Source organism: Molothrus aeneus, unplaced genomic scaffold (genome assembly GCF_037042795.1).
Source record: "Molothrus aeneus isolate 106 unplaced genomic scaffold, BPBGC_Maene_1.0 scaffold_30, whole genome shotgun sequence".
Classification (NCBI taxonomy): Eukaryota; Metazoa; Chordata; class Aves; order Passeriformes; family Icteridae; genus Molothrus; species Molothrus aeneus.
In genome coordinates this window covers 2,776,041-2,799,335 of record NW_027098964.1, presented here as the reverse complement: position 1 = coordinate 2,799,335, position 23,295 = coordinate 2,776,041, and the positions used below count along the sequence as shown (strand labels likewise).

Sequence of the window (23,295 nt, the reverse complement as noted above, 5' to 3'; positions counted from 1 at the left end):
GGGCGGCCAATGGGGCGCGGGGGGCGTGGCCGCAGGGTTCTAGCAGCTTCCAGAGGGCGGCGCGGGAGCGGCGGGAGCGGAGCCGCGGCCATGGAGGAGGTGGGGGGGGGGAGCGGCCCTGAGGGGGTCCCGGGGCGGGCGGAGCGGCCCTGAGGGGGTCCCGGGGCGGGCGGAGGGGCCTGAGGGGAACCGGGACCGGGGCAGCTCCGGGGGCAGGGCTGGGGATCGGCGCTGGGTTTTATGGCGATCCCGAACGGGGCTCGGGGGTCGCTGCCGGGGTCAGAGCGCTCTGAGGGGAGCGCGGGGCCCTGAGGGGGCTCGGGGTGGTTTGGGCTCGTCTGGGGGTCCCTGAGGGAGCTGAGGGGGAACTGACGGGGCCCTGAGAGGGCTCAGGGCGGCTTGGGCTTGTTTGGGGGTCCCTGAGGGGGCTCAGGGCGGTTTGGGTTTGTCTGGGAGTCCCTGAGGGGGCTCAGGGCGGTTTGGGTTTGTCTGGGGGTCCCTGAGGGGGCTCAGGGAGGTTTGGGTTTGTCTGGGGGTCCCTGAGGGGTCCCCGGGAGGTTCAGGGTCCTTGAGGGGGCGAGGGGGTCCTGGAGGGGTTTGGGGTCTCCGGGAAGCGCCTCCTTGCTCACGTTCTTGTTCTTTTTCCTTCCCTCCTCTTCTTCTTCGCTTCTCCTTCATCTTCACCGCCCTCGTCTTCATCCTTCCGGCCTTGCTCACGCTCTTCTGTCTGCCTGTCACTTGCCCTCCCTTGCTTCTTCATCCTTCTCATCTTCCTCGCACCTTCGTTATCTTCATCTTCCTCGCCCCTTTCATCCTCGTTTCTTTTGCGCCTTCATCCTCCTTGTCTTCCTGACACCTTCATCCTCCTCATCTTCCTCGCCCCTTGCTGCTCCCGGCCCTTCGCTGTTTTCCCTCCGTCCCTTTCCCTTCCTCTCCCTCATCCTCTTCCCTTCTCCTTCCCGTGCCTCCTCTTCCTCACCCTCTCCCCGTTCTCCTACTTGCTCTTCTCCCCGTTCCCCTGCCTGCTCTTCCTCCTCTCTTCCCTTTCCCGTGCCTTCTCTTCCTCTCCCCCTCTCCTCATTTCCGTGCCCCTTCTCCCGCTCCCCGTTCCTCCTCTCCCTCTCCCCATTCCCCTGCCTCTTCTTCCTCTCCCTCTCCCGTTCCTCCTTTCCTGCTCCCGTGCCTCCTCTTCCTCTCCTCCTCTCCGGTTCCGTGTGCCCCTCTCCGGTTCCCCTGCCCCTCTCCCGTTCCGTGTGCCCCTCTCCGGTTCCCGGTGCGGCTCGGGCAGGCTCAGGAGCTGAAGGAGCGGGGGAACCGGGCGCTGGCGGCGGGGGACGTGGGGGCGGCCGTGGGGCACTACTCGGCCGCCATCGCCCGGGACCCCAACAACCACGTCCTGTTCAGCAACCGCTCGGCCGCCTACGCGCGGCTCGGCGACTACGGGCGGGCCCTGGCCGATGCGTGCCGCACGCTGGAGCTGCGCCCCGACTGGGCCAAGGTGGGCACGGGGGGCACCGGGGGGCTTGGGGGACTCGGGGGGTGTGGGGAGGATGGGGGGAATGGGGGCTCAGCAATGCCTGGGCACGCTGGAGCTGCGCCCCGACCGGGCCAAGGTGGGCACGGGGGGCACCGGGGGGGTCTGGGGGGGTGAGAGGGGCTCGGGGGGTCTGGGGGAGGGGATGAGGGTGAGGGGTGTGTGCGGAGCTTGGAGGAATGGGGTGGGGGGGGGGGTGGTGTGTGCAGCCCCTATTGGGTCATGGGGGGGTGATCTGGGGGGTACAGCCCCTATAGGATCATGGGGGGCTGATTTTGGGGTGTGTGCAGCCCCTATTGGGTCATGGGGGATGATCTGGGGGGTACAGCCCCTATAGGATCACGAGGAGCTGATTTTGGGGTGTGTGCAGCCCCTATTGGGTCATGGGGGATGATCTGGGGGGTACAGCCCCTATGGGGTTATGGGGGGCTCATCTTGGGGGGGTCTGTACAGCCCCTATGGGGTCATGGGGGGATGATTTGGGGGGGGTCTCAGGGGGTCTGACCATGGGGGATCCCATGGAGGGTCAGGGTGGGGGATCCTAGGGGGACAGAGCAGGGGGAACACCCTGTCCCCATGGGGTCCTTTAGGGGTCAGGGTGGGCTCTGACCATGGAGGGGGGGTCAGGGTGGGGATTAACCATAATGGGGGGGGTCAAGGTTGGGGTCTGACCATGGGTGTGGGGGGGCCAGGGTGGGGTCTGTCCATAATGGGGGGGTCAGGGTGGGGGTCTCTCCTTAGTGGGGGGGTCTGTCCATGAATGTGGGGTGGTCGGGGTGGGGTCTGTCCATAATGGGGGGGTCAGGGTGGGGGTCCCGGGCCCCCCAGAGGCCAGGCCAGGGCTGTGACCCCGCGTCCCCCCCGTGTCCCCCCCGTGTCCCCCAGGGGTACTCGCGCAAGGCGGCGGCTCTGGAGTTCCTGCAGCGCCTGGAGGAGGCCAAGGCCACCTACGAGGAGGGGCTGGCCCGGGAGCCGGGCAATGAGCAGCTCCTGCAGGGCCTGCGCGGGGTGGAGGCCAGGCTGGCGGGTAGGGGGGCCTGGGGGAGCTCCCTGGGACGGGTTTGGGTGGTCTGGGGAGGTTTTGGGTGGCCCTGGAAGGTTTTGGGTGACCTAGAGAGTTTCAGGGTCCTGGGGTGGTTTTGGGTGGCCCTGGAAGGTTTTGGGTGGCCCTGAAAGGTTTTGAGTCGCTCAGAGAAGTTTTAGGGGGCACAGAAATGTTTTAGGTGGTCTGAAGAGGTTTTGGGTGGCCCTGGAGAAGTTTTAGGTGGCCCTGGAGAAGTTTTGGGTGGCCCTGGAGAGGTTTTGGGTGACCCACAGAGGTTTTGGGTGGTCCTGAAAGGTTTTGAGTGACCTTGAAAGGTTTTGGGTGGCCCAGAGAGGTTTTGAGAGGCCCTGGAAGGTTTTGGGTGGCCTTGAAAGTTTTTGGGTAGCCCAGAGAGTTTCAGGGGTCCTGGGGAATGGGAAGGGGTGAGTGTGGGGTGTCAAGAGCAGGATTTGAGCCTCCCTGAGATGATTTTTGGGGTGCCTGAAAGGTTTTGGGTGGCCCTGAAGGATTTTGAGTGACCTGGAGAAGTTTTGGGTGGCTCTGGAGAGATTTTTGGTCTCCCAGAGAGTTTCAGAGTCCTGGGGAGATTTTGGGTGGCCTGGGGAAATCTTGGGTGGCCCTGAAGGATTTTCGACGGCCCTGGAAGGTTTTGGGTGTCCCTGAAAGGTTTTTGGGTAGCCCAGAGAGTTTCAGGGGTCCTGGGGAGGTTTTAAGTGACCTGGAGAAGTTTTGGGTGGCCCTGGAGAGGTTTTGTGAGACTCTGAAAGTTTTTGGGTAGCCCAGAGAGTTTCAGGGGTCCTGGGGAATGGGGAGAGGTGAGTTTGGGGTGTCGAGGGCAGGATTTGAGCCTCCCTGAGATGATTTTTGGGGCGCCTGAGAAGTTTTAGGTGTCCCTGGAAGTTTCTGGGTGTCCCTGAAGGATTTTGAGTGACCTGGAGAGATTTTGGGTGGCCCTGGAGAGGTTTTTGGTCTCCCAGAGAGTTTCAGAGTCCTGGGGAGATTTTGGGTGGCTTGGAGAAATCTTGGGTGGCCCTGAAAGGTTTTGGGTGGCCCTGGAAGTTTTTGGGTAGCCCAGAGAGTTTCAGGGTCCTGGGGAATGGGGAGGGGTGAGTGTGGGGTGTCGAGAGCAGGATTTGAGCCCCCCTGAGATGGTTTCAGCCCCCCTGAGAGGGTTTCAGCCCCCCTGAGAGGGTTTCAGCCCCCCTGAGATGGTTTCAGCCCCCCTGAGATGGTTTCAGCCCCCCTGAGATGGTTTTTGGGGCGCCTGCCCCGCTGTGCCCCCGCTGCAGAGCGGAAGCTGCTGAACCCCTTCAGTGCCCCTGACCTGCTGGCCCGGCTGGAGGCCGATCCCCGCACCCGGGGGCTGCTGGGGGACCCCGAGTACCGGCGGCTGCTGGAGACGCTGCGCAGCGACCCCGGGCAGCTGGGGGCGTCAGTGAGGGGTTTGGGGGGCTCTGGGGGGCTGGGGAGGGGGTTTGGGGGTGTCAGTGAGGGGCTTGGGGGGCTCTGGGGGGCTGGGGAGGGGGTTTGGGGAGCTGGGGAGGGGGTTTGGGGGTGTCAGTGAGGGGTTTGGGGGTGTCAGTGAGGGGGCTCGAGGGCTGGAGAGGGGGTTTGGGTGTGTTAGTGAGGGGTTTGGGGGTGTCAGTGAGGGGTTTGGGGGGCTCTGGGGGGCTGGGGAGGGGGTTTGGGGGGCTGGGGAGGGGGTTTGGGGGCATCACTGAGGGGTTTGGGGGGCTCTGGGGGGCTGGGGAGGGGGTTTGGGGGTGTCAGTGAGGGGGTTTGGGGGCATCACTGAGGGGTTTGGGGGGCTCTGGGGGGCTGGGAGGGGGTTTGGGGGGCTGGGGAGGGGGTTTGGGGGCGTCAGTGAGGGGCTGGGGGGCTCTGGGGGCCTGGGAGGGGGTTTGGGGGTGTCACTGAGGGGTTTGGGGGCATCAGTGAGGGGTTTGGGGGTGTCAGTGAGGGGGTTTGGGGGGCTGGGGAGGGGGTTTGGGGGTGTCAGGGGTTTGAGGGGCTGAGAGGGGGGTTTGGGGGCCTGGGAGCATCAGTGGGGGGCTGGGGAGGGGGTTTGGGGCCTGGGGGCTTTGGGGAGGGGCTCTGGGGGTCTGGGGAGGGGGTTTGGGGGGGTTTTGAGGGGCTGGGACGGGGATTTTGGGGTGCAGGCCCCTCGGGGGAATTTTGGGACAGGAATTTTGGGGTGCAGCCCCCTCGGGACAGTTCTGGGATGGGGATTTCGGGGTGCAGCCCCGTCGGGACAGTTCTGGGATGGGATTTTTGGGGTGCAGCCCCCTCGGGACAGTTCTGGGATGGGAATTTCGGGATGGGGAATTTTGGGACGGGAATTTTGGGGTGCAGCCCCCTCGGGACAGTTCTGGGATGGGGATTTCGGGGTGCAGCCCCCTCGGGACAGTTCTGGGATGGGGATTTCGGGGTGCAGCTCTCTCGGGACAGTTCTGGGATGGGATTTCGGGGTGCAGCCCCCCCAAAGCCCTGGTTCCCCCTGCCAGGAAGCTGCAGGACCCGCGGGTGATGACGACGCTGAGCGTGCTGCTGGGGGTGGAGCTGAGCGGGGCTGAGGAAGAGGAGGAGGCGCCTTCCCCACCCCCCCCGCCCCCACCACCCCCCTCGCAGCCCCCCCCGACCGAGGAGCTCCCCCAGAACAAGCAGGAGGTGAGGGGGGGGGGGGTCCCCAAAATGGGGCTGGGGGGGGGAGGAAGGGGGAATTGGGGAGGGTCTCACCTGGGTTTTGGGGTGAGGGGCTGGTTTTGGGGGATCTCCACAGTGGGAGGAGGAGCTGGGTGTGAAACTTGGGGGGATTTCAGCCGATTTTGGGGTTCCCCCCAGGCCCAGAAGGAGAAGGAGCTGGGCCATGGCAGGAGAAGGATCTGGGTGTGGAATTTGGGGTGATTTAAGCCGATTTTGGGGCGTCCTCCTGCATCAGTCACTGGAGTACAAGGAGTTGGGTCATGGGGGCATTTAGAGGGCAGATTTGGGGGTGTCCCAGCCCAGTTTTTGGGGCTCCCCTCAGGCCCAGAAGGAGAAGGAGCTGGGCCATGGTGGGGATGATCTGGGTGTGGAATTTGGGGCGATTTCAGCCGATTTTGGGGTTCCCCGCAGGCCCAGAAGGAGAAGGAGCTGGGCCATGGCAGGAGAAGGATCTGGGTGTGGAATTTGGGGTGATTTCAGCCGATTTTGGGGTTCCCCCCAGGCCCAGAAGGAGAAGGAGCTGGGTCATGGTGGGGGTGATCTGGGTGTGGAATTTGGGGTGATTTCAGCCGATTTTGGGGTTCCCCCCAGGCCCAGAAGGAGAAGGAGCTGGGTCATGGTGGGGATGATCTGGGTGTGGAGTTTGGGGTGATTTCAGCCGATTTTGGGGCTCCCCCCAGGCCCAGAAGGAGAAGGAGCTGGGCAACGCCGCCTACAAGCGCAAGGAGTTCCCGGCGGCGCTGGAGCACTACACCCGCGCCGAGCAGCTGGACCCCACCAACATGACCTACGTCACCAACCAAGCAGGTTTGTCACCCTAAACCCCTCCCGAACCCCAAACTCCCCTCCCGAACCCCAAATCTCCCCCCCTGAACCCCAAATCTCCCCCAATGCCAGCCGTGTACTTCGAGACGGGCGAGTACGAGCGGTGCCGGGCGCTGTGCGAGCGCGCCATCGAGGTGGGCCGGGAGAACCGCGAGGATTACAGGCAGATTGCCAAGTGAGCTCGGCAGCTTTTGGGGTCTCTGCCGTCCCCCCCAAACCGTCCCTGTCGCCCCCAAACCGTCCCTGTGTCCCCCCCCCAGGGCCTATGCGAGGATTGGGAACTCGTATTTCCGCGAGGAGCGCTACAAGGACGCCGTGCACTTCTACAACAAATCCCTGGCCGAGCACCGCACGCCCGACGTGCTCAAGAAGTGTCAGCAGGTGACTGGGGGGGCTTTGGGAATGGTTTGGAGGGTCCTGGGGGCTGGTTTGGGGGGTTTAGGACTGGTTTGAGGGTCCTGGGGGCTGGTTTGGGGGGTTTAGGACTGGTTTGAGGGTCCTGGGGGCTGGTTTGGGGGGTTTAGGACTGGTTTGAGGATCCTGGGGGTTGGTTTGGGGGCTTTGGGACTGGTTTGGAGGGTTCGGGGGGGTTTGGGACTGGTTTGGGGAGTCCTGGGGCGTTTGGGATGGGTTTGAGTGTCCTGGGGGTGTTTGGGACTTGTTTGAGTGTCCTGGGGGTTGGTTTGGGATTCTGGGCGCTGATTTGGGAGCTTTGGGCCTGGTTTGAGGGGACTGAGGGTGGGTTTGGGACTTTGGGCCTGGTTTGAAGGGTCCTGGGGGGTTTGGGACTGGTTTGAAGGGTCCTGGGGGTTTTGGGACTGGTTTGGAGGGTCCTGGGGGGTTTGGGACTGGTTTGGAGGGTCCTGGGGGGTTTGGGACTGGTTTGGAGGGTTCTGGGGGTTGGTCTGGGGATTTTGGGCTTGGTTTGGAGGGTCCTGGGGGGGTTGGGGCTGGTTTGGGGGGTTTGGGCCTTGTTTGGAGGGTCCTGGGGACTTTGGGCCTGGTTTGAAGGGTCCTGGGGGGTTTGGAACTGGTTTGGAGGGTCCTGGGGACTTTGGGACTGGTTTGGAGGGTCCTGGGGACTTCGGGACTGGTTTGGAGGGTTCTGGGGACTTCGGGACTGGTTTGGAGGGTCCTGGGGTGTTTGGGACTGGTTTGAAGGGTCCTGGGGACTTTGGGACTGGTTTGGAGGGTCCTGGGGGGTTTGGGCCTGGTTTGGGGGGTTTGGGGTGACCCCCTGGCCCCCTCCTGAGCCCCCCAAACCCCTGCAGGCTGAGAAGATCCTGAAGGAGCAGGAGCGCTTGGCCTACATCGACCCCGACCTGGCGCTGGAGGAGAAGAACAAAGGCAACGAGTGCTTCCAGCGAGGTCCGAGGGGCTTTGGGGGCGCTTCCAGGGGACTCGGAGGGGTTTGGGGGCACCCCCTGAGAGCGAGGGGGGCTCTTTTTGTAGGGGATTACCCGCAGGCCATGAAGCACTACAGCGAGGCCATCCGGCGCAACCCGCACGAGGCGCGGCTCTACAGCAACCGCGCCGCCTGCTACACCAAACTGCTCGAGTTCCCCCTGGCCCTCAAGGTCTGGCACCGCTTTGGGGGGTCCTGGGGGCTGCTCTGGGGGGTTTGGGAATGGTTTGGGGGATTTTGGGGGGTTTGGGAATGGTTTGGGGGCTTTGGGGATGGTTTGGGAAGGGTTTGGGGGGTTTGGGACTGGTTTGGAGGGTCCTGGGGGTTGGTTTGGGGGGTTTGGAACTGGTTTGGGGGGTTTGGGAATGGTTTGGGGGGTTTGGGAATGGTTTGGGGGATTTTGGGGGGTTTGGGACTGGTTTGGGGGGTCCTGGGGGGGTTGGGACTGGTTTGGGGGGTCCTGGGTGGTTTAGGAATGGTTTGGGGGGTTTGGGGATGGTTTGGGAAGGGTTTGGGGGGTTTGGGACTGGTTTGGAGGGTCCTGGGGGTTGGTTTGGGGGGTTTGGAACTGGTTTGGGGGGTTTGGGAATGGTTTGGGGGGTTTGGGAATGGTTTGGGGGATTTTGGGGGGTTTGGGACTGGTTTGGGGGGTCCTGGGGGGGTTGGGACTGGTTTGGGGGGTCCTGGGTGGTTTAGGAATGGTTTGGGGGGTTTGGGGATGGTTTGGGAATGGTTTGGAGGGTTTGGGAATGGTTTGGAGGGTCCTGGGGGTTGGTTTGGGGGGTTTGGAACTGGTTTGGGGGGTTTGGAACTGGTTTGGGGGGTTTGGGAATGGTTTGGGGGGTTTGGGGATGGTTTGGGGGATTTTGGGGGGTTTGGGGGATTTTGGAGGGTTCTGGGGGTTGGTTTGGGGGGTTTGGAACTGGTTTGGGGGGTTTGGGAATGGTTTGGGGGGTTTGGGAGGTTTGGGAATGGTTTGGGGTGGTTTGGGGGATTTGGGAATGGTTTGGGGGGTTTGGGACTGGTTTGGAGGATTTTGGGGTGGTTTGGGACTGGTTTGGGGGGTTTGGGACTGGTTTGGGGGATTTGGGACTGGTTTGGGGGGTTTGGGACTGGTTTGGGGGATTTGGGACTGGTTTGGGGGTCCTGGGGGTTGGTTTGGGGGGTTTGGGACTGGTGTGAGGGTCTGGAGATGCTTTGAGGGGTGTAAGAGGGTTCTGGTGGTAGATTTGGGGGTCTGGGGGCTGATTTGGGATTGGTTTGAGGGGTGTGAGAGGGTCCTGAGGGTTGGTTTGGGATTCTGGGGCGGTTTGGGGGCACAGAGGAGGTGCTGGGGTTGTCTGTGGGGTGCAAGGGGCACTTTGGGACCCTCCTGACCCCCCCTTTTTCCCCAGGACTGTGAGGAGTGCATCCGGCTGGAGCCCACCTTCAGTGAGTGGGGACACGAGGGGACAGCAGGGGACAGGCCCTGCCCTTCCTCTGCTGCGCCCTCATCATCCTCACCCTCCTCCTTCTCTGCCTGTGCCTTCCTCGTCCTGTTCTACCTGTCCCTCCACGTGTCCCTGTGTCCCCTCCTGTCCCTGTGTCCCCTCCTGTCCCTGTGTCCATCCTCCTCAACCTGTGTGTCCCTGTGTCCTTCTGCCTGTCCCTTTGTCCCCCATCTGTGCCCACGTCCTCCCTGTCCCTGTGGCCCCACTGTACCAATGTCCCCCGTTGTCCCTGTGTCCCCTTTGTCCCCCTGTCCCCCTCTGTCCCCTCCATGTCCCCCCCATGTCCCCCTGTCCCCTCCATGTCCCCTCTGTCCCCCGCTGTCCCCAGTCAAGGGTTACACGCGGAAGGCGGCGGCGCTCGAGGCCATGCGCGATTACACCAAGGCCATGGAGGTTTATCAGCGCGCCCTGGACCTCGACCCCTCCTGCAAGGTGGGGCTGGCACCCCCGGGACCCCCCCTGTGCCCCCCCTGTGTCCCCCAGGGGGCTGCAGAGGGACAGCGGCACTGAGAGCCCCCTGACCCCTGTGACACCCCAATCCCTGTGACACCCCCTGATCCCTGTGACACCCCAATCCCTGTGACACCCCCTGATCCCTGTGACACCTGTGACACCCCAATCCCTGTGACACCCCAATCCCTGTGACACCCCCTGATCCCTGTGACACCCCAATCCCTGTGACACCCCAATCCCTGTGACACCCCAATTCCTGTGACACCTGTGACACCCCCAATCCCTGTGACCCCTGTGACACCCCAATCCCTGTGACACCCCAATCCCTGTGACACCCCCAATCCCTGTGACACCCCAATCCTTGTGACACCCCCTGATCCCTGCGACACCCCAATCCCTGTGACACCTGTGACACCCCAATCCCTGTGACCCCTGTGACACCCCAATCCCTGTGACACCTGTGACACCCCAATCCCTGTGACACCCCAATCCCTGTGACACCCCGATCCCTGTGACACCCCGATCCCTGTGACACCCGTGTCACCCTGTGACCCCTGTGTCCCCTGTGTCCCCAGGAGGCTGCGGAGGGGCTGCGTCGCTGCGTGCGGGGGCAGCAGCAGCGCTCGGAGCCCCCCGAGGAGCTGCGGCGCCGGGCCCTGGCCGACCCCGAGGTGCAGCAGATCATGGGGGACCCGGCCATGAGGCTGATCCTGGAGCAGATGCAGAAGGACCCGCAGGCCCTGAGCGAGTCAGTGACACCGGGGGGTGGCACCGAGGGTCCCCAAGGGTCACCAGGGCAGGGCAGGGGTGACACTGAGGGTCTCTAAAGGTGGTGGGGGTGGCACTGAGGGTCCCCAAGGGTCACCAGGGCAGGGCAGGGGTGGCACCGAGGGTCCCCAAGGGTCACCAGGGCATGGGGGGAGGTGACACTGAGGGTCTCTGAGGTGGTGGGGGTGGCACTGAGGGTCCCCAAGCCAGTGGCAGCGAGTGTCCCCAAGGTGGGTGGGGATAGCACTGAGGGTCCCCAAGGTGGTGGGGGTGGTACCGAGGGCACTCAGTGTCCCCAGCTGTCCCCAAAGTGTCCCCAACTGTCCCAGAGTGTCCCCACTGTGTCCCCAACATGTCCCCAACTACCCCAGGGTGTCCCCAAAGTATCCCCAAAGTGTCCCCACACTCCCCACACTGTCGCCAACTGTCCCAGAGTGTCCCCAGTGTTCCACGGTGCCCCCAAAGCGTCCCCATGCTGTCCCCACAGTGTTCCCATTGTCCCCACACTGTCCCCAACTGTCCCAGAGTGTCCCCAAACTGTCCCCAGTGTGTCCCCAACTCTCCCATGGTGTCTCCACAGTGTCCCCAACCACCCCAGGGTGTCCCCACAGTGTCCCCAACCATCCCGCGGTGTCCCCAGCTGTCCCCAAAGTGTCCCCAAAATGTCCCCAGCTGGTCCCAAACTGTCCCCAGTGTGTCCCCAACCATCCCAGGGTGTCCCCGAGGTGTCCCCGAGGTGTCCCCGCTGTCCCCACCCCCTGACCCCGCCGTGTCCCCAACCAGGCACCTCAAGAACCCCCTGATAGCGCAGAAGATCCAGAAGCTGATGGACGTGGGGCTCATCGCCATCCGGTGACCCCCCCAAAGCCCCCGGGGACCCCCCTGGGCCCCCCCCGGGGACACCCCCAGCCCTTGGGGGGGGGGGTCTGGGGGTGCCGCCCCTCCCCCCCCCCCCCCCGCACCCCCCGTCGGTTCTGGGGCGCTGCCACCCCCAATAAAGAGCGGAGCAGAGACCGGGCTGGGGGTCTGGGGGTGCTTTGGGGGCGCTTGGGGACATTTTGTGACGGGTTTGGGGACATTTTGTGACGGGTTTGGGGACATTTTGGGGGGGGTTGGGGACATTTTGGGGGGGGTTTGGGGACATTTTGGGGGGGTTTCGGGACGTTTTGGGGGGGTTTCGGGACGTTTTCAGAGGGATTTGGGGACATTTTGGGAGGGATTTGGGGACATTTTGGGGGGGGGTTGGGGAGGCTGGGGAGAGATTTAAGGGCATTTTGAGGGGATTTGGGGGGATTTGGGACATTTTAGGGGGATTTTGGGGGGGATTTGGAGACATTTTGGGGGCATTTAGGGACATTTTTGGGGGCATTTTGGGGGGGATTTGGGGACATTTTTGGGGGCTTTGGGGGTATTTTGGGAGGAATTTCAGACATTTTGGGGGGGGGGTTTGGGGTCCCACTGTGTGAGAGCCCCCCTCGAGGATGGGGTGGGACCCCCATGGGTGGGATTGGGGGGGGGGGCTGAGCCCCTCCCACAATAATTTAGGGACTCCAAACCCCTCCCACAAGGATTTGGGAGACCCCAAACCCCTCCCCACAAATATTTTGGGGCTCCAAGCGCCCCTCCCCAAAAAATTGTGGGGGTCCAAACCCCTCCCAAAAGCATTTGGGGGATTCCAAACACTTCTCCAAAGGATTTGGGGGGGGTCCAGACCCCTTCCACAAAAATTTGGGGGGGTTTAAACCCCTCCCATAAGAATTTGGGGACTCCAAGCCCCTCCCACGAGGATTTGGGGGTTTTTAAGACCCCTCCCATGAGGATTCATGGGGCTCCAAACCCTCCCAAAAAAATTTGGGGACTCCAAGCCCCTCCCACAAAGATTTTGGGGTGTCCGAGCCCCCTCCCCACAATAATTTTGGGGGCTCCAAGCCCCCCCCCCCCCAATCAAAGGCCGATCACCGGGCGCTGTTGAGTTTTTGTGTGTGGGGGGGGGTCGGGGGTGACAATTCGGGGACAGTGACGGTGACAAATGGCGGGTGCCAGCCCCGGGGGGGTCTCAGGGGTCGAGCCCCCCCTCCAGGAGCCGCTGCAGCTCGCGGGGGTCGCGGGGGGGCCCCCCCAGGGCCAGGGCCCCCCCCAGGAACTGGTGCAGGACGCGGGGGGGGGCGGAGAGCACGCGCAGCCCCAGCGTGACGTCACCGCTGAGCCACAGCCGCACCTGGGGAGGGGGCGGGGCAAGGGGCGGGGCGTGAGACCCCGAGACCCCGCCCCCACAATCCCCGAGACCCCGCCCCCAAAATCCTAATGGGGCTGAGACCCCTCCTCAAATCCCAGACAGGGGCTGAGACCCCTCCCCGAGACCCCAGAGGGACCAAGGCCCCTCCCCAAAATCCCGATGGGCTGAGACCCCTCCCCAGAATCCCAGAGGGGCTGCCCGGGGCCTCCCAGTCCCTCCCAGTGCTCCCAGTTCCCATTCCCAGTCCATCCCAGTTACCTGCCCGCTGTCCCAGTCCATTCCCAGTCCATCCCAGTCCATTCCCAGTCCATCCCAGTTACCTGCCCGCTGTCCCAGTCCATTCCCAGTCCATTCCCAGTGTTCCCAGTTACCTGCCCGCTGTCCCAGTCCATCCCAGTCCATTCCCAGTCCATCCCAGTCCATTCCCAGTCCATTCCCAGTGTTCCCAGTTACCTGCCCGCTGTCCCAGTTCACGTCCCACTGTCTCAGCTCCCTCTGGCTCCAGCTCCGGGCGGCGCCGCCCGAGCCCAGCGGGAGCCGCAGCAGCCGCGAGAGCCCCACGGCGAGAGCCTCGTCCCGGGGGGCGCCCCGGAACCTGGGACCCCCAAAAACGGGGATGTGACCCCAAAACCAGCGATGGGAACCCCCCCAAAACCACCCGAGAGCGCCTCGGAACCTGGGACCCCAAATATAACAATGGGAACCCCAAAAACAGCGATGGGAACCCCAAAAACAGCGATGGGAACACCTCAAATACACCTGAGAGCCCCCCGGAACCTGGGACCCCCAAAACCAACAATGGGAACCCCAAAAACACCAATGGGAACCCCCAAAATACCAGAACCGGGGATGGGAACTGCCCGGAACATGCAGGACCCTCCCAAATTCCCGCCCCCAGTCCCTCCCAGTCCATCCCAGTCCCCCCAGTTTGATCCCAGTGCCCCCCAGTTTCCCCCAGTTTGATCCCAGTCGATCCCAGTCCATCCCAGTGCCCCCAGTTTGATCCCAGTCCCTCCCAGTTTGACCCCAGTCCCTCCCAGTTGCCCCAGTACCGCACGATGAAGACTCCGAGGCCGAAGTCGGGCAGGGCCCTCCAGGCCTGCAGGAAGCGCAGCCGGGCCTGGGGGGGGCTCAGGGGCCCCTCCCGGAGCAAAACCCGGAGGAGGAGCTGGGGGAACTGGGGGGGGGGGGGCAAAAATATCGGGGGGGGGGGCAAAAATGGGAGGAGGTTTGAAATGGGGGGGCAAAATATGGGGGGGCAAAAAATGGGGGGGGCAAAATGTAGGGGGGCAAAATGGGGGGGTTAAAATGGGGAGGTAAAATACGGGGGGGTTAAAATGTGGGGAAGGGTCCCTGGGAGGAGCTAAAATATGGGGAGGGGTCCCTTGGTGGGGGGGGGGGGGGGTTAAATGGAGGAGGGAGAGGTTAAAATGTGGGGAGGGGTCTCTGGGGGAAGTTAAAATGGGAGGGGGCTCTGAGAGGTCGAATTGGGGGGGGCTGGGGGGGAGTTTAAATATGAGGAGGGGTCTCTGGATGGGTTTAAATATGAGGAGGGGTCTCTGGATGGGGTTAAATATGAGGAGGGGTCTCTGGATGGGGTCAAATATGAGGAGGGGTCTCTGGATGGGGTTAAATATGAGGAGGGGTCTCCGGGGGGGGGTCCCGTTACCTCCTTGCCTTTGATCCTGCGCTGGAGCCGGGGGGGCAGCAGCAGCCGCGGGTCCGGGGGGGCCCGGGCGGGGGTCCCGGGGGGGTCCCCCCCGTCCGGCTGCACCCCCAGGACCCCCAGGACCCCCCGGAACTGCGCCCGCAGCGCCGCGGGTGATGGGGACCCCCCCCCCGATGATGGGGACCCCCACCCCGAGGCCGCCTGGAGGCTGCAGAGCCAGCGGGAGAATTGGGGGGCCTGCGGAATTGGGGGGGAACAGTGAGGACCCCCCCCAAAAATTCCCATAGAGACCCCCCCCCCATAGGACCCCCTCCCCCCAAAACTCCCTGAAATCCCCAAAATTCCCCCCAAAATCCCCCCTGGATTAATCAACTCCCCCCCCCCCCTCCAAAATTCCCACAGAATTCCCCCAGATCAACCAAAACTGAAATCCCCAAAATCCCCTGGGTTCGTCAAACCTCCCCAGAATTCCCATAGAGAACCCCCCAAAACTCCCTGAAATCCCCAAAATCTCACAGGAATTCTCGAGCCACCCCCCCCCCCCCCCCAAATAAAAAAAAAATTCCCCCAAATTCCCCCAAACCTCCCCAGGACCCTCAAATCCCCATGGGACCCCCCCCAATTCCCAATTCCCCTCCACCCCAGAGTCCCCAGACCCCTCCAGGACCCCCCAGGACCCCTCCCAAACCCCCCCAAACACCCCAGGACCCCCCCCAGAACACCCAAAAATCCACCAAGACCCCCCAGGATCCCCCCAGAACCTCCCAAAAACCCCCAGGACCCCCGAGAATCCCCCCCAAAACCCCCCAGGACCCCCCCAAACCCCCTGTGATCCCCCCAAAAACACCCCAGGACCCCTTCAGGACCCTCCCAGAGCCCCCAAAAACCCCCCCAGGAACCCCCCAAAATCCCCCAAGACCCCTCAGGACCCTCCAGTTCCCCCCCAGGAACCCCCCAAAATCCCCCAAGACCCCCCCGAGACCCCCACCCACATCACGGCAGCGCAGCAGGGTCTCGCTGGCCCCCCCCGGGGAGGGCACCCCGAGTTTGATGTGGAATTTCTGCGCCCCCAAATCCACCTGGGGGATCACCTCACATCCTGGGGGGGGGAAATGGGGGGGTCAGGGGGGGTCCCCGAGGGGTTTGGGGGGGAAAAGGGGGCACAGGAAGGGAAATGGGGGCGCCCCAAATGGGTCTGGGGGGGCTTAAAGGGAGCCCAGGGGGGATTTGGGGGCTCTTGGGGGGGGGGTCCCAGAGGGGATTTGGGGGCCCTGAGGGAGATCCTGGGGGGATTTGGGGGTGCTGAGGGGTCTGGGGGTGATTTGGGGGTCCCTGAGATTCCCAACTGGGGATTTGGGGGTGCTGGGAAGGGTCTGAGGATGATTTGGGGGGGGGGGGTCCTGGGTGGGATCTGGGGGGTCCCGGGGAGGTTTTGGGGGTCAAGGGGGGATTTTTGGGGTCTCTGGGGGGTTTTGGGGGTCTCTGGGGCGGTTTTGGGGGTCTCACCTCGCAGGTTCAGCTGCTGTTGGGGTCCCCCCGAGCCTGGGGGGCTCCAGAGCGACAGCGACGACCCCGAGAGCGCGGCCCGGGCGGGGCGGGACCCCCGGAACGGCCACGGGGACCCCCTGGACACCCCAAAAATGTCAGGGGGGACCCCAGAAATGGGCACAGGGGCCCCAAAATCGGGGAGGGGAGTTTAATGGGGATCCCAAAATTGGGGAGGGGTCGAAGGGAGACCCCAAATTTGGGCCCGGGGAGGGGTCTGGGGGTCCCCAGTTCGGGGGTCCGGGGGTACCTGTGGATCTCCAGCTCCTCGTCCAGCTCGGGGGGGGCTCCGGGCTCCTCCTGGGGACCCCCAGACCCCTCAGTGCCCCCCCAGTGCCCCCAGTCCCATCCCAGTGCCCCCCCCAGTGCCCCCAGTCCCATCCCAGTGCCCCCAGTCCTGCCCTCAGTGTCCCCCAGTTCCTTCCAGTGCCCCCCAGTACCCCCCAGTTCCCCTCCCAGTATCCCCAGTTCCCCTCCCAGTGCCCCCCAATCCCCTTCCCAGGACCCCCAGTGCCCCAGTACCCCCCAGTTCCCCTCCCAGTCCCTCCCAGTATCCCCAATTCCCCTCCCAGTGCTCCCAGTGCTCCCAGTACCCCCCAGTTCCCCTCCCAGTCCCTCCCAGTCCCCCCAGTTCCCCTCCCAGTCCCTCCCAGTATCCCCAATTCCCCTCCCAGTCCCCCCCAGTCCCTCCCAGTCCCTCCCAGTCCCCCCCAGTCCCTCCCAGTCCCCCCCAGTCCCCCCCAGTCCCCCCCAGTCCCCCCCAGTCTCACCCCCTGCCCGGGGGTCTCGGGGCTCGCGCCCCCCCCCAGGCTCAGCTCCAGTTTCTCCAGGGCCTCCTCCAGGTCCGGGGGGGGCTCGGGGGGGTCCTGGGGGTCGCGCCCCTCCCCCCACTCCGGCCCCTCGATCAGGTACTGGGGGGGGGGGGGAGGGGCACGGGGGATTTGGGGAGGGGTCCCGGGGGGATTTGGGTGGATTGGGGGGGGGGTTCCTGGGGCATTTCAGGAGGGGTCCCGGGGGAATTTTGGGGAGGGATTTGGGGGTGTCCTGGGGGGTCCCGGGGGGATTTTGGGGGCTTCAAGGGGGTCCTGGGGATGTTTTGGGGTGATCCCAGGGGGATTTGGGGGGGGGATTTGGGGTCCTGGGGGGGTCCCAAGGGGGGATTTTGGGGGTCCCGGGGGGATTTTGGGGCATTTTTGGGGTTCTCGGGGGGGTTTTGGGGGTTTTTGAGGGGGTCCCGGGGGATCCAGGGAGGGGCTTTGGGAGATTTTTGGGTACTGGGAGATTTTGGGGAGGTTTGGGTGTTCTGGGGTGTTTTGAGATGTTTTGGGGGCGGTTTGGGGTTTTTGCTTTTGGGGTGTTTTGGGGCAGTTTTGGGCTGGTTTGGGGAGTGGTTTTGGGGTATTTTTGGGGTGGTTTTGGTGTGTTCAGTTTTGGTTTTTTGGGAGTGTTTTTGGGCTGGGTTTGGGGATGGTTTTGGGGTGGTTTTGGGTGTTTCTGAGGTGTTTTTAGGGTGTTTGTTTTAGGGGTGTTTTTGGGCTGGTTTTGGGGGCGCTTTGGGGCTGGTTTTGGGGTGTTTTGTGATGTTTCTGGGCTGGTTTTGGGGTGTTTTTAGGGTGGTTGTTTCTGGGCTGGTTTCGGGCTGTTTTAGGAGGGTTTGTTTTTGGGGTGTTTATTTTTGGGTTTTTTAAAAATGTTTTTGGGGTGGTTTTGGGCTGGTTTTTGGGGTGTTTATTTTCATGGTTTTGGGGTGGTTTTTTGGGTATTTTCGGAGCGGTTTTGGGGTGGTTTTGAGCTGCTTTGTGGGTGCTTTTGGGGTGTTTATTTTTGGGGTTTTTTTTGGGGGTGTTTTTGGGCTGGTTTTGGGGGTATTTTTGGGTTATTTTGTGGGGTTTTTTGGGGTACCTGCAGGGCAGCAAAGCGCAGCCCCTGCTCCTCGCTGCACTCGATCTCCTCGGCCAGGATGGACCCCAGCGCCTGCGCCTGCAGCAGCTGCGAGTGCAGCCCCGGCTGGGGGCACCAAGGGGGTTCGGGGGGGCTGAGACTCACAGAGACCCCCAAAACCCACCCAAGAGACCCCCAAAGGGTTCGGGGGGGGCTGAGACCCCCGGGGACCCCAAACCCCTCCCAAGAGACCCCCAAACCCCACCCAGGGACCCCCAAAATATCTGCGGGCGCCGCAACCCCCACGGACCAGCCCCAGGGGGGTTTTGGGGTACCTGGGGTGATTTTGGGGTCCCCTAGGTGGATTTTGGGGTGGTTTTTGGGGTACCTGTGGCTCCCCCATAGCGCAGGGGTATTTGGGGGGTCCCCAGGTGTGTTTTTGGGGTGCCCAGGTGGATTTTGGGGTGTTTTGGGGTGTTTTTGGGGTGTTTTTGGGGTACCTGTGGCTCCCCCATAGCGCAGGGGTATTTGGGGGGTCCCCAGGTGTGTTTTTGGGGTCCCCAGGTGGATTTTGGGGTGTTTTGGGGTGTTTTTGGGGTACCTGTGGCTCCCCCATAGCGCAGGGGTATTTGGGGGGTCCCCAGGTGTGTTTTTGGGGTCCCCAGGTGGATTTTGGGGTGTTTTGGGGTGTTTTTGGGGTGGTTTTGGGGTACCTGTGGCTCCCCCATAGCGCAGGGGTATTTGAAGCGCAGCTCCAGCTCCTGCTCGGCGGCCACGCCCTGCTCCAGCAGGGACCGCCCCACGTCCAACCAGCTGAGGGGGCGGGGCCTGCGCTCGGACACGCCCCGACCACACCCAAACAACAAACCACGCCCCCCCAGCCACACCCAAACAGCAAACCACGCCCCCAAACAACACCCAAACAGCAAACCACGCCCCCAAACAACACCCAAACACCAGACCCTGCCCAGAACCTCAACCCACGCCCCCCAAACCACACCCAAACCCTAAACCACGCCCTTAAACCACACCCTGAACCCCACCCAAACACAAACCACACCCTCAAACCGCAAAAGCCACGCCCCCAAACACAAACCACGCCCCGACCACACCCAACCTACAAACCACCCCCTGCACCACACCCACAGCCAAACCACGCCCCCAGCCACACCCAAATTCAAGCCACGTCCCCAAACTGCATCCAAACCACGCCCCAAGCCCCCGCCCCGGTCAAGCCCCGCCCCCGTCCAGCCCCGCCCCGCCAAGCCCCGCCCCTCACCGCGCGTGCAGCCGCGCCCGTCGCTCCAGGGGGGTCCCGGGGGGGCTCCGGGGGGGTCCTGTGGGGCCCCGCCCCCCAATCCTGAGACTGCACAGGGGGCGGAGCAACTCGGGGGGAGGGGCGGAGCCTGGGGGAGGAGCCAGAGTGCTGGGGGAGGGGCCAGAGGGATGAGGGGGCGGGGCAGGCGCACTGGGGGGGGTCCGGCGCCCTCTCCCCTCCCCCCCCCGCCCCTCCCCCCTCTCACCTGGTCTCAGGTGGGTCAGGTCCAGGTCGGGGGGGGGCGGGGGGGGGGCGCGCCCCTCCCCCACCCGCTCCGGCCACAGCAGCGAGAGCTCCTCGGGGTGGGGGAGCCCTGCGGGACCCCAGACCCAAATCACACCCGGAACCCCCCCCCAGGGACACCCCCCGACCCAAATCACACCCCAGGGACCCCTCCCGAGCCCCCAGACCCAAATCATCCCTGAGACACCCCCAGGGACACCCCCAGACCCCATTGAAGCCCCCAGAACCAAATGTCGGCCCCAGACACTCCGAGGAGCCAGCAGACCCCCAATGGAAGCCCCCAGACCCCCCGAGCAGCCCCCAGACCCCCAATGGAAGCCCATAGACCCCCCCGAGCAGCCCCCAGACCCCCAAATCCCGCCCCCAGACCCCCCGAGCAGCCCCCAGACCCCCAAATCCCGCCCCCAGACCCCCCGAGCAGCCCCCAGACCCCCAATGGAAGCCCCCAGACCCCCCGAGCAGCCCCCAGACCCCCAATGGAAGCCCCCAGACCCCCCGAGCAGCCCCCAGACCCCCAATGGAAGCCCCCAGACCCCCAATGGAAGCCCCCAGACCCCCAAATCCCGCCCCCAGACCCCCCGAGCAGCCCCCAGACCCCCAATGGAAGCCCCCAGACCCACCGAGCAGCGCGCAGAGCGCAGCCACGGCCCGGCCGGGGGTCTCGGCGCAGTCCAGGCGCGTCCTGAGGACCCCCCCGGGGGGGAGGCGCAGGCGCAGGGGGCGGAGCCGGGGGGCGAAGCGGAGCCGGGACCCCCCCCCCACCCCCAGCGCGTCCAGCGTGGGGGAGGGGCTGAGCAGCCACCGGCGCCGCTGCTCCCACCAGAGAGCGCGGCCCGAGCGGGGCCCGGCCCGGGGCGCTGCGGGTACCGGGGTCAGGGGGGGCTCTGGGGAGGGTCCTCATGGGCTTTGGGGGGGTTTGAGGGGTTCCGGGGGGCTTTAATGGGGTTTTGGAGGGGATTTGAGAGGAGTTTATTGGGGTTCTGGGGGTGTCGGGGGGGCTGGGGGGGGCTGGGGGGGGCTGGGGGGGGGCTGGGTGTACCCCTAAAATACAGCGGGGGGGCTGTAATGGGGTTTGGGGGGGCTGTAATGGGGTTCTGGGGGGCTTTAATGGGGTTTTGGAGGGGATTTGAGAGGAGTTTATTGCGGTTCTGGGGGTGTTTGGGGGGGGCTGTAATGGGGTTCCGGGGGTCTCGGGGTGAACTTTTAATGGGGTTTGGCGGGGGGGGGAGTTTGAGGGGGCTGGGGGAGTCTTTAATGGGGTTTGGGGGGATTTGGGGGGCTGTAATAGGGTTTGGGAGGGGTTGGGGAGGTTTGGGGCGGGCCTTTAATGGGGTTCCGGGGGTTTGGAGGGGTCTTGGGAGGCTGTAATGGGATTTGGGGGGGGCTTTGTTGGGGCTCTGGGGGGTATGGGGGGGCTTTAAAGGTGTTTTGGGGGGGTTTTGGGGGGGCTCTAATGGGTTCAGGGGTGTTAGAGGGGGTGGGGGGGGGGTCTTTAATGGGGTTCTGGGGGCACCTCTGAGGGCCCAGGGTGGGTCTGGGGGCTCGGGGGGGGCCCCAAGGGTCTCACCCTGCCCCCCCCCCACCCCCCCCAACCCCACATCCCGGGGGGGGAGGGGCGGTCCCTGAGCTATTTTTAGCCCGCGGGTCCCTTATCAGCCCGGCCTGGGGGGAGGGGGGGAAGTGGGGGCACCCCCGGGACCCCCCGATAAGCGCTGCCCCTCCCCCACCCCCCCCGGGCCGGATTTCCCCCCCTCCCCCCTCAAACCCCAAACCCCAAACGCCGCCCGGGGGGGACGGGGGGGGACAATGACAATTGTCCTGAGGGTCACTGCGGGGGGGGGTCGGGGGTGTGGGGCCGGCCACGGCTCCGGCCAGGGGTCAGGGCTATGGGTCAGTTCCAGGGGTCAGTTCTATTGGTCAGGGCTATTGGTCAGTGGTGTGGCTCCGGCCACTGGTCAGTTCCAGGGGTCAGTTCCAGGGGTCAGTTCTATTGGTCAGTGGTGTGGCTCCGGCCACTGGTCAGTTCCAGGGGTCAGTTCCATGGGTCAGTTCTATTGGTCAGGGCTATTGGTCAGTGGTGTGGCTCCGGCCACAGCTCCAGCCACGGGTCAGGGCTATTGGTCAGTGCTGTGGGTCAGTGGTGTGGTCCAGCCATGGGTCAGTGCTGTGGGTCAGTGGTGTGGCTCTGGCCATGGGTGAGTTCTATTGGTCAGTTCTGTGGGTCAGGGCTATTGGTCAGTGGTGTGGCTCCGGCCATTGGTCAGTTCCAGGGGTCAGTTCTAAGGGTCAGTTCCAGGGGTCAGTTCCAGGGCTCAGTTGCATTGGTCAGTTCTGTGGGTCAGGGCTATGGGTCAGTTCTGTGGCTCCGGCCCTCTCTGGCCATGGGTCAGTTGCATTGGTCAGTCCTATGGGTCATTTCTAGGGGTCAGTGCCATGAGTCAGTGCTGTGGTTCTGGCCACTGGTCAGTTCTATTGGTCAGTCCTGTGGTCAATCCTATGGGTCAGTCCTGTGTATGGGTCACTCCTATGGTCAGTTCTGTGTATGGGTCACTCCTATGGTCAGTTCCGTGTCTCCGGCCATGGTCACTCCTATGGTCAGTCCTGTGTATGGGTCAGTTCTGTGTCTCCGGCCATGGGTCAATCCTATGGGTCAGTCCTCTGGTCACTCCTATGGTCAGTCCTGCGTATGGGTCAGTCCTATGGTCAGTTCCCTGTATGGGTCACTCTTATGGCCACTCCTATGGTCAGTTCTGTGTCTCCGGCCATGGTCACTCCTATGGGTCAGTTCTGTGGTCACTCCTATGGTCACTCCTATGGTCACTCCTGTGGTCAGTCCCGTCTCTCCGGCCATGGTCACTCCTATGGTCACTCCTATGGTCACTCCTATGGTCACTCCTGTGGTCAGTCCCGTCTCTCCGGCCATGGTCACTCCTATGGTCACTCCTATGGTCACTCCTATGGTCACTCCTGTGGTCAGTCCCGTCTCTCCGGCCATGGTCACTCACCGAGCGCGTCCTGGATGCGGCGCAGGAGCTCCCCGATGGTCACGTCCCCGGTCACGCACAGCGCGAGCACGCGCGGCTCCCCTGGCTCCTGTCCCTGTCCCTGTCCCCAATCCTGGCCCTGTCCCTGTCCCCCACATTCCCCGTGTCCCCCATCCCCTCCCTGTCCCTGGCCCTGGCCCTGGCCCTGTCCCCACTCCCGTTCCTCCTCCACCTCCACCCGCAGCTCGAAGGATCCGTCGATCTCCTCGCCCGTGGCCGTTTTCAGCCCCGCCATGGCCCCGAGTGCCACCAAGTGTCCCCTGAATGTCCCTGAGTGTCCTCGAGTGTCTCCAAGTGCCACCAAGTGTCCCCAAATGTCCCCAAGTGTCTCCAAGTGCCCCCAAGTGTCTCCGCGTGGCCGGAGTGTCTGGAGTGTCCTCAAGTGTCCCCGAGTGTCTCTGAGTGTCACCGAGTGTCCCTGAATGTTCCCCAAGTGTCCCCGAGTGTCACCGAGTGTCCGGAGTGTCCTGGAATGTCCCTGAGTGTCCCCAAGTGTCCGGAATGTCCCCAAGGCCACCCCCCGGGGGAGGTCACCCATGGGGAGGAGCCACCAGGGCTGGCCCTGCCCGGCCAGGGGGGTGGGGCTGGGAATTTGGGGCGTCCCCCCCACGTGGGACAATCCCATTGTCACCCCCTGGGTCCCAGTGTCACCTCCCAATCCCATTGTCCCCCATTGTCACCTCCTGTGTCCCGGTATCACCGCCCAGTTCCGGTGTCTCCCATTGTCCCCCACTGTCCACCATTGTCACTCATTGTCCCCCACTGTCCCCCATTGACCCCATTGTCCCCCACTGTCCCCCATTGTCCCCCATTGTCACTCATTGTCACTCATTGTCCCCCATTGTCCCCCATTGACCCCCATTGTCCCCCACTGTCCCCCATTGTCCCTCACTGTCCCCCATTGTCCCCCATTGTCACTCATTGTCCCCCATTGACCCCCACTGTCCCCCACTGTCCCCCATTGTCACTCATTGTCCCCCACTGTCCCCCATTGTCCCCCACTGTCCCCCATTGCCACTCATTGTCCCCCATTGTCCCCCACTGTCCCCCACTGTCCCCCACTGTCCCCCGCAGTCACTGCTGGCGCTGCCGAGGCCGAAGGGTTTTTATTGGGGGGAGGGGTCCAGTGTCACTTT

General features: G+C 63.9%; 1 protein-coding gene across 1 annotated transcript; it reads left to right on the top strand.

Moving 5' to 3' along the window:
• Nucleotides 1–9: 9 nt before the first annotated feature.
• Nucleotides 10–11,142, top strand: STIP1 (stress induced phosphoprotein 1). The gene is made up of 14 exons (XM_066570406.1): nt 10–99; nt 1,289–1,498; nt 2,420–2,561; nt 3,869–4,010; nt 5,084–5,246; nt 5,963–6,089; nt 6,180–6,282; nt 6,368–6,488; nt 7,379–7,475; nt 7,560–7,684; nt 8,907–8,943; nt 9,331–9,434; nt 10,031–10,203; nt 11,007–11,142. The coding sequence occupies exons 1-14, from the start codon at nt 10–12 to the stop codon at nt 11,077–11,079; spliced, it is 1,707 nt and encodes a 568-aa protein (XP_066426503.1). The 3' UTR covers nt 11,080–11,142.
• Nucleotides 11,143–23,295: the final 12,153 nt, after the last annotated feature.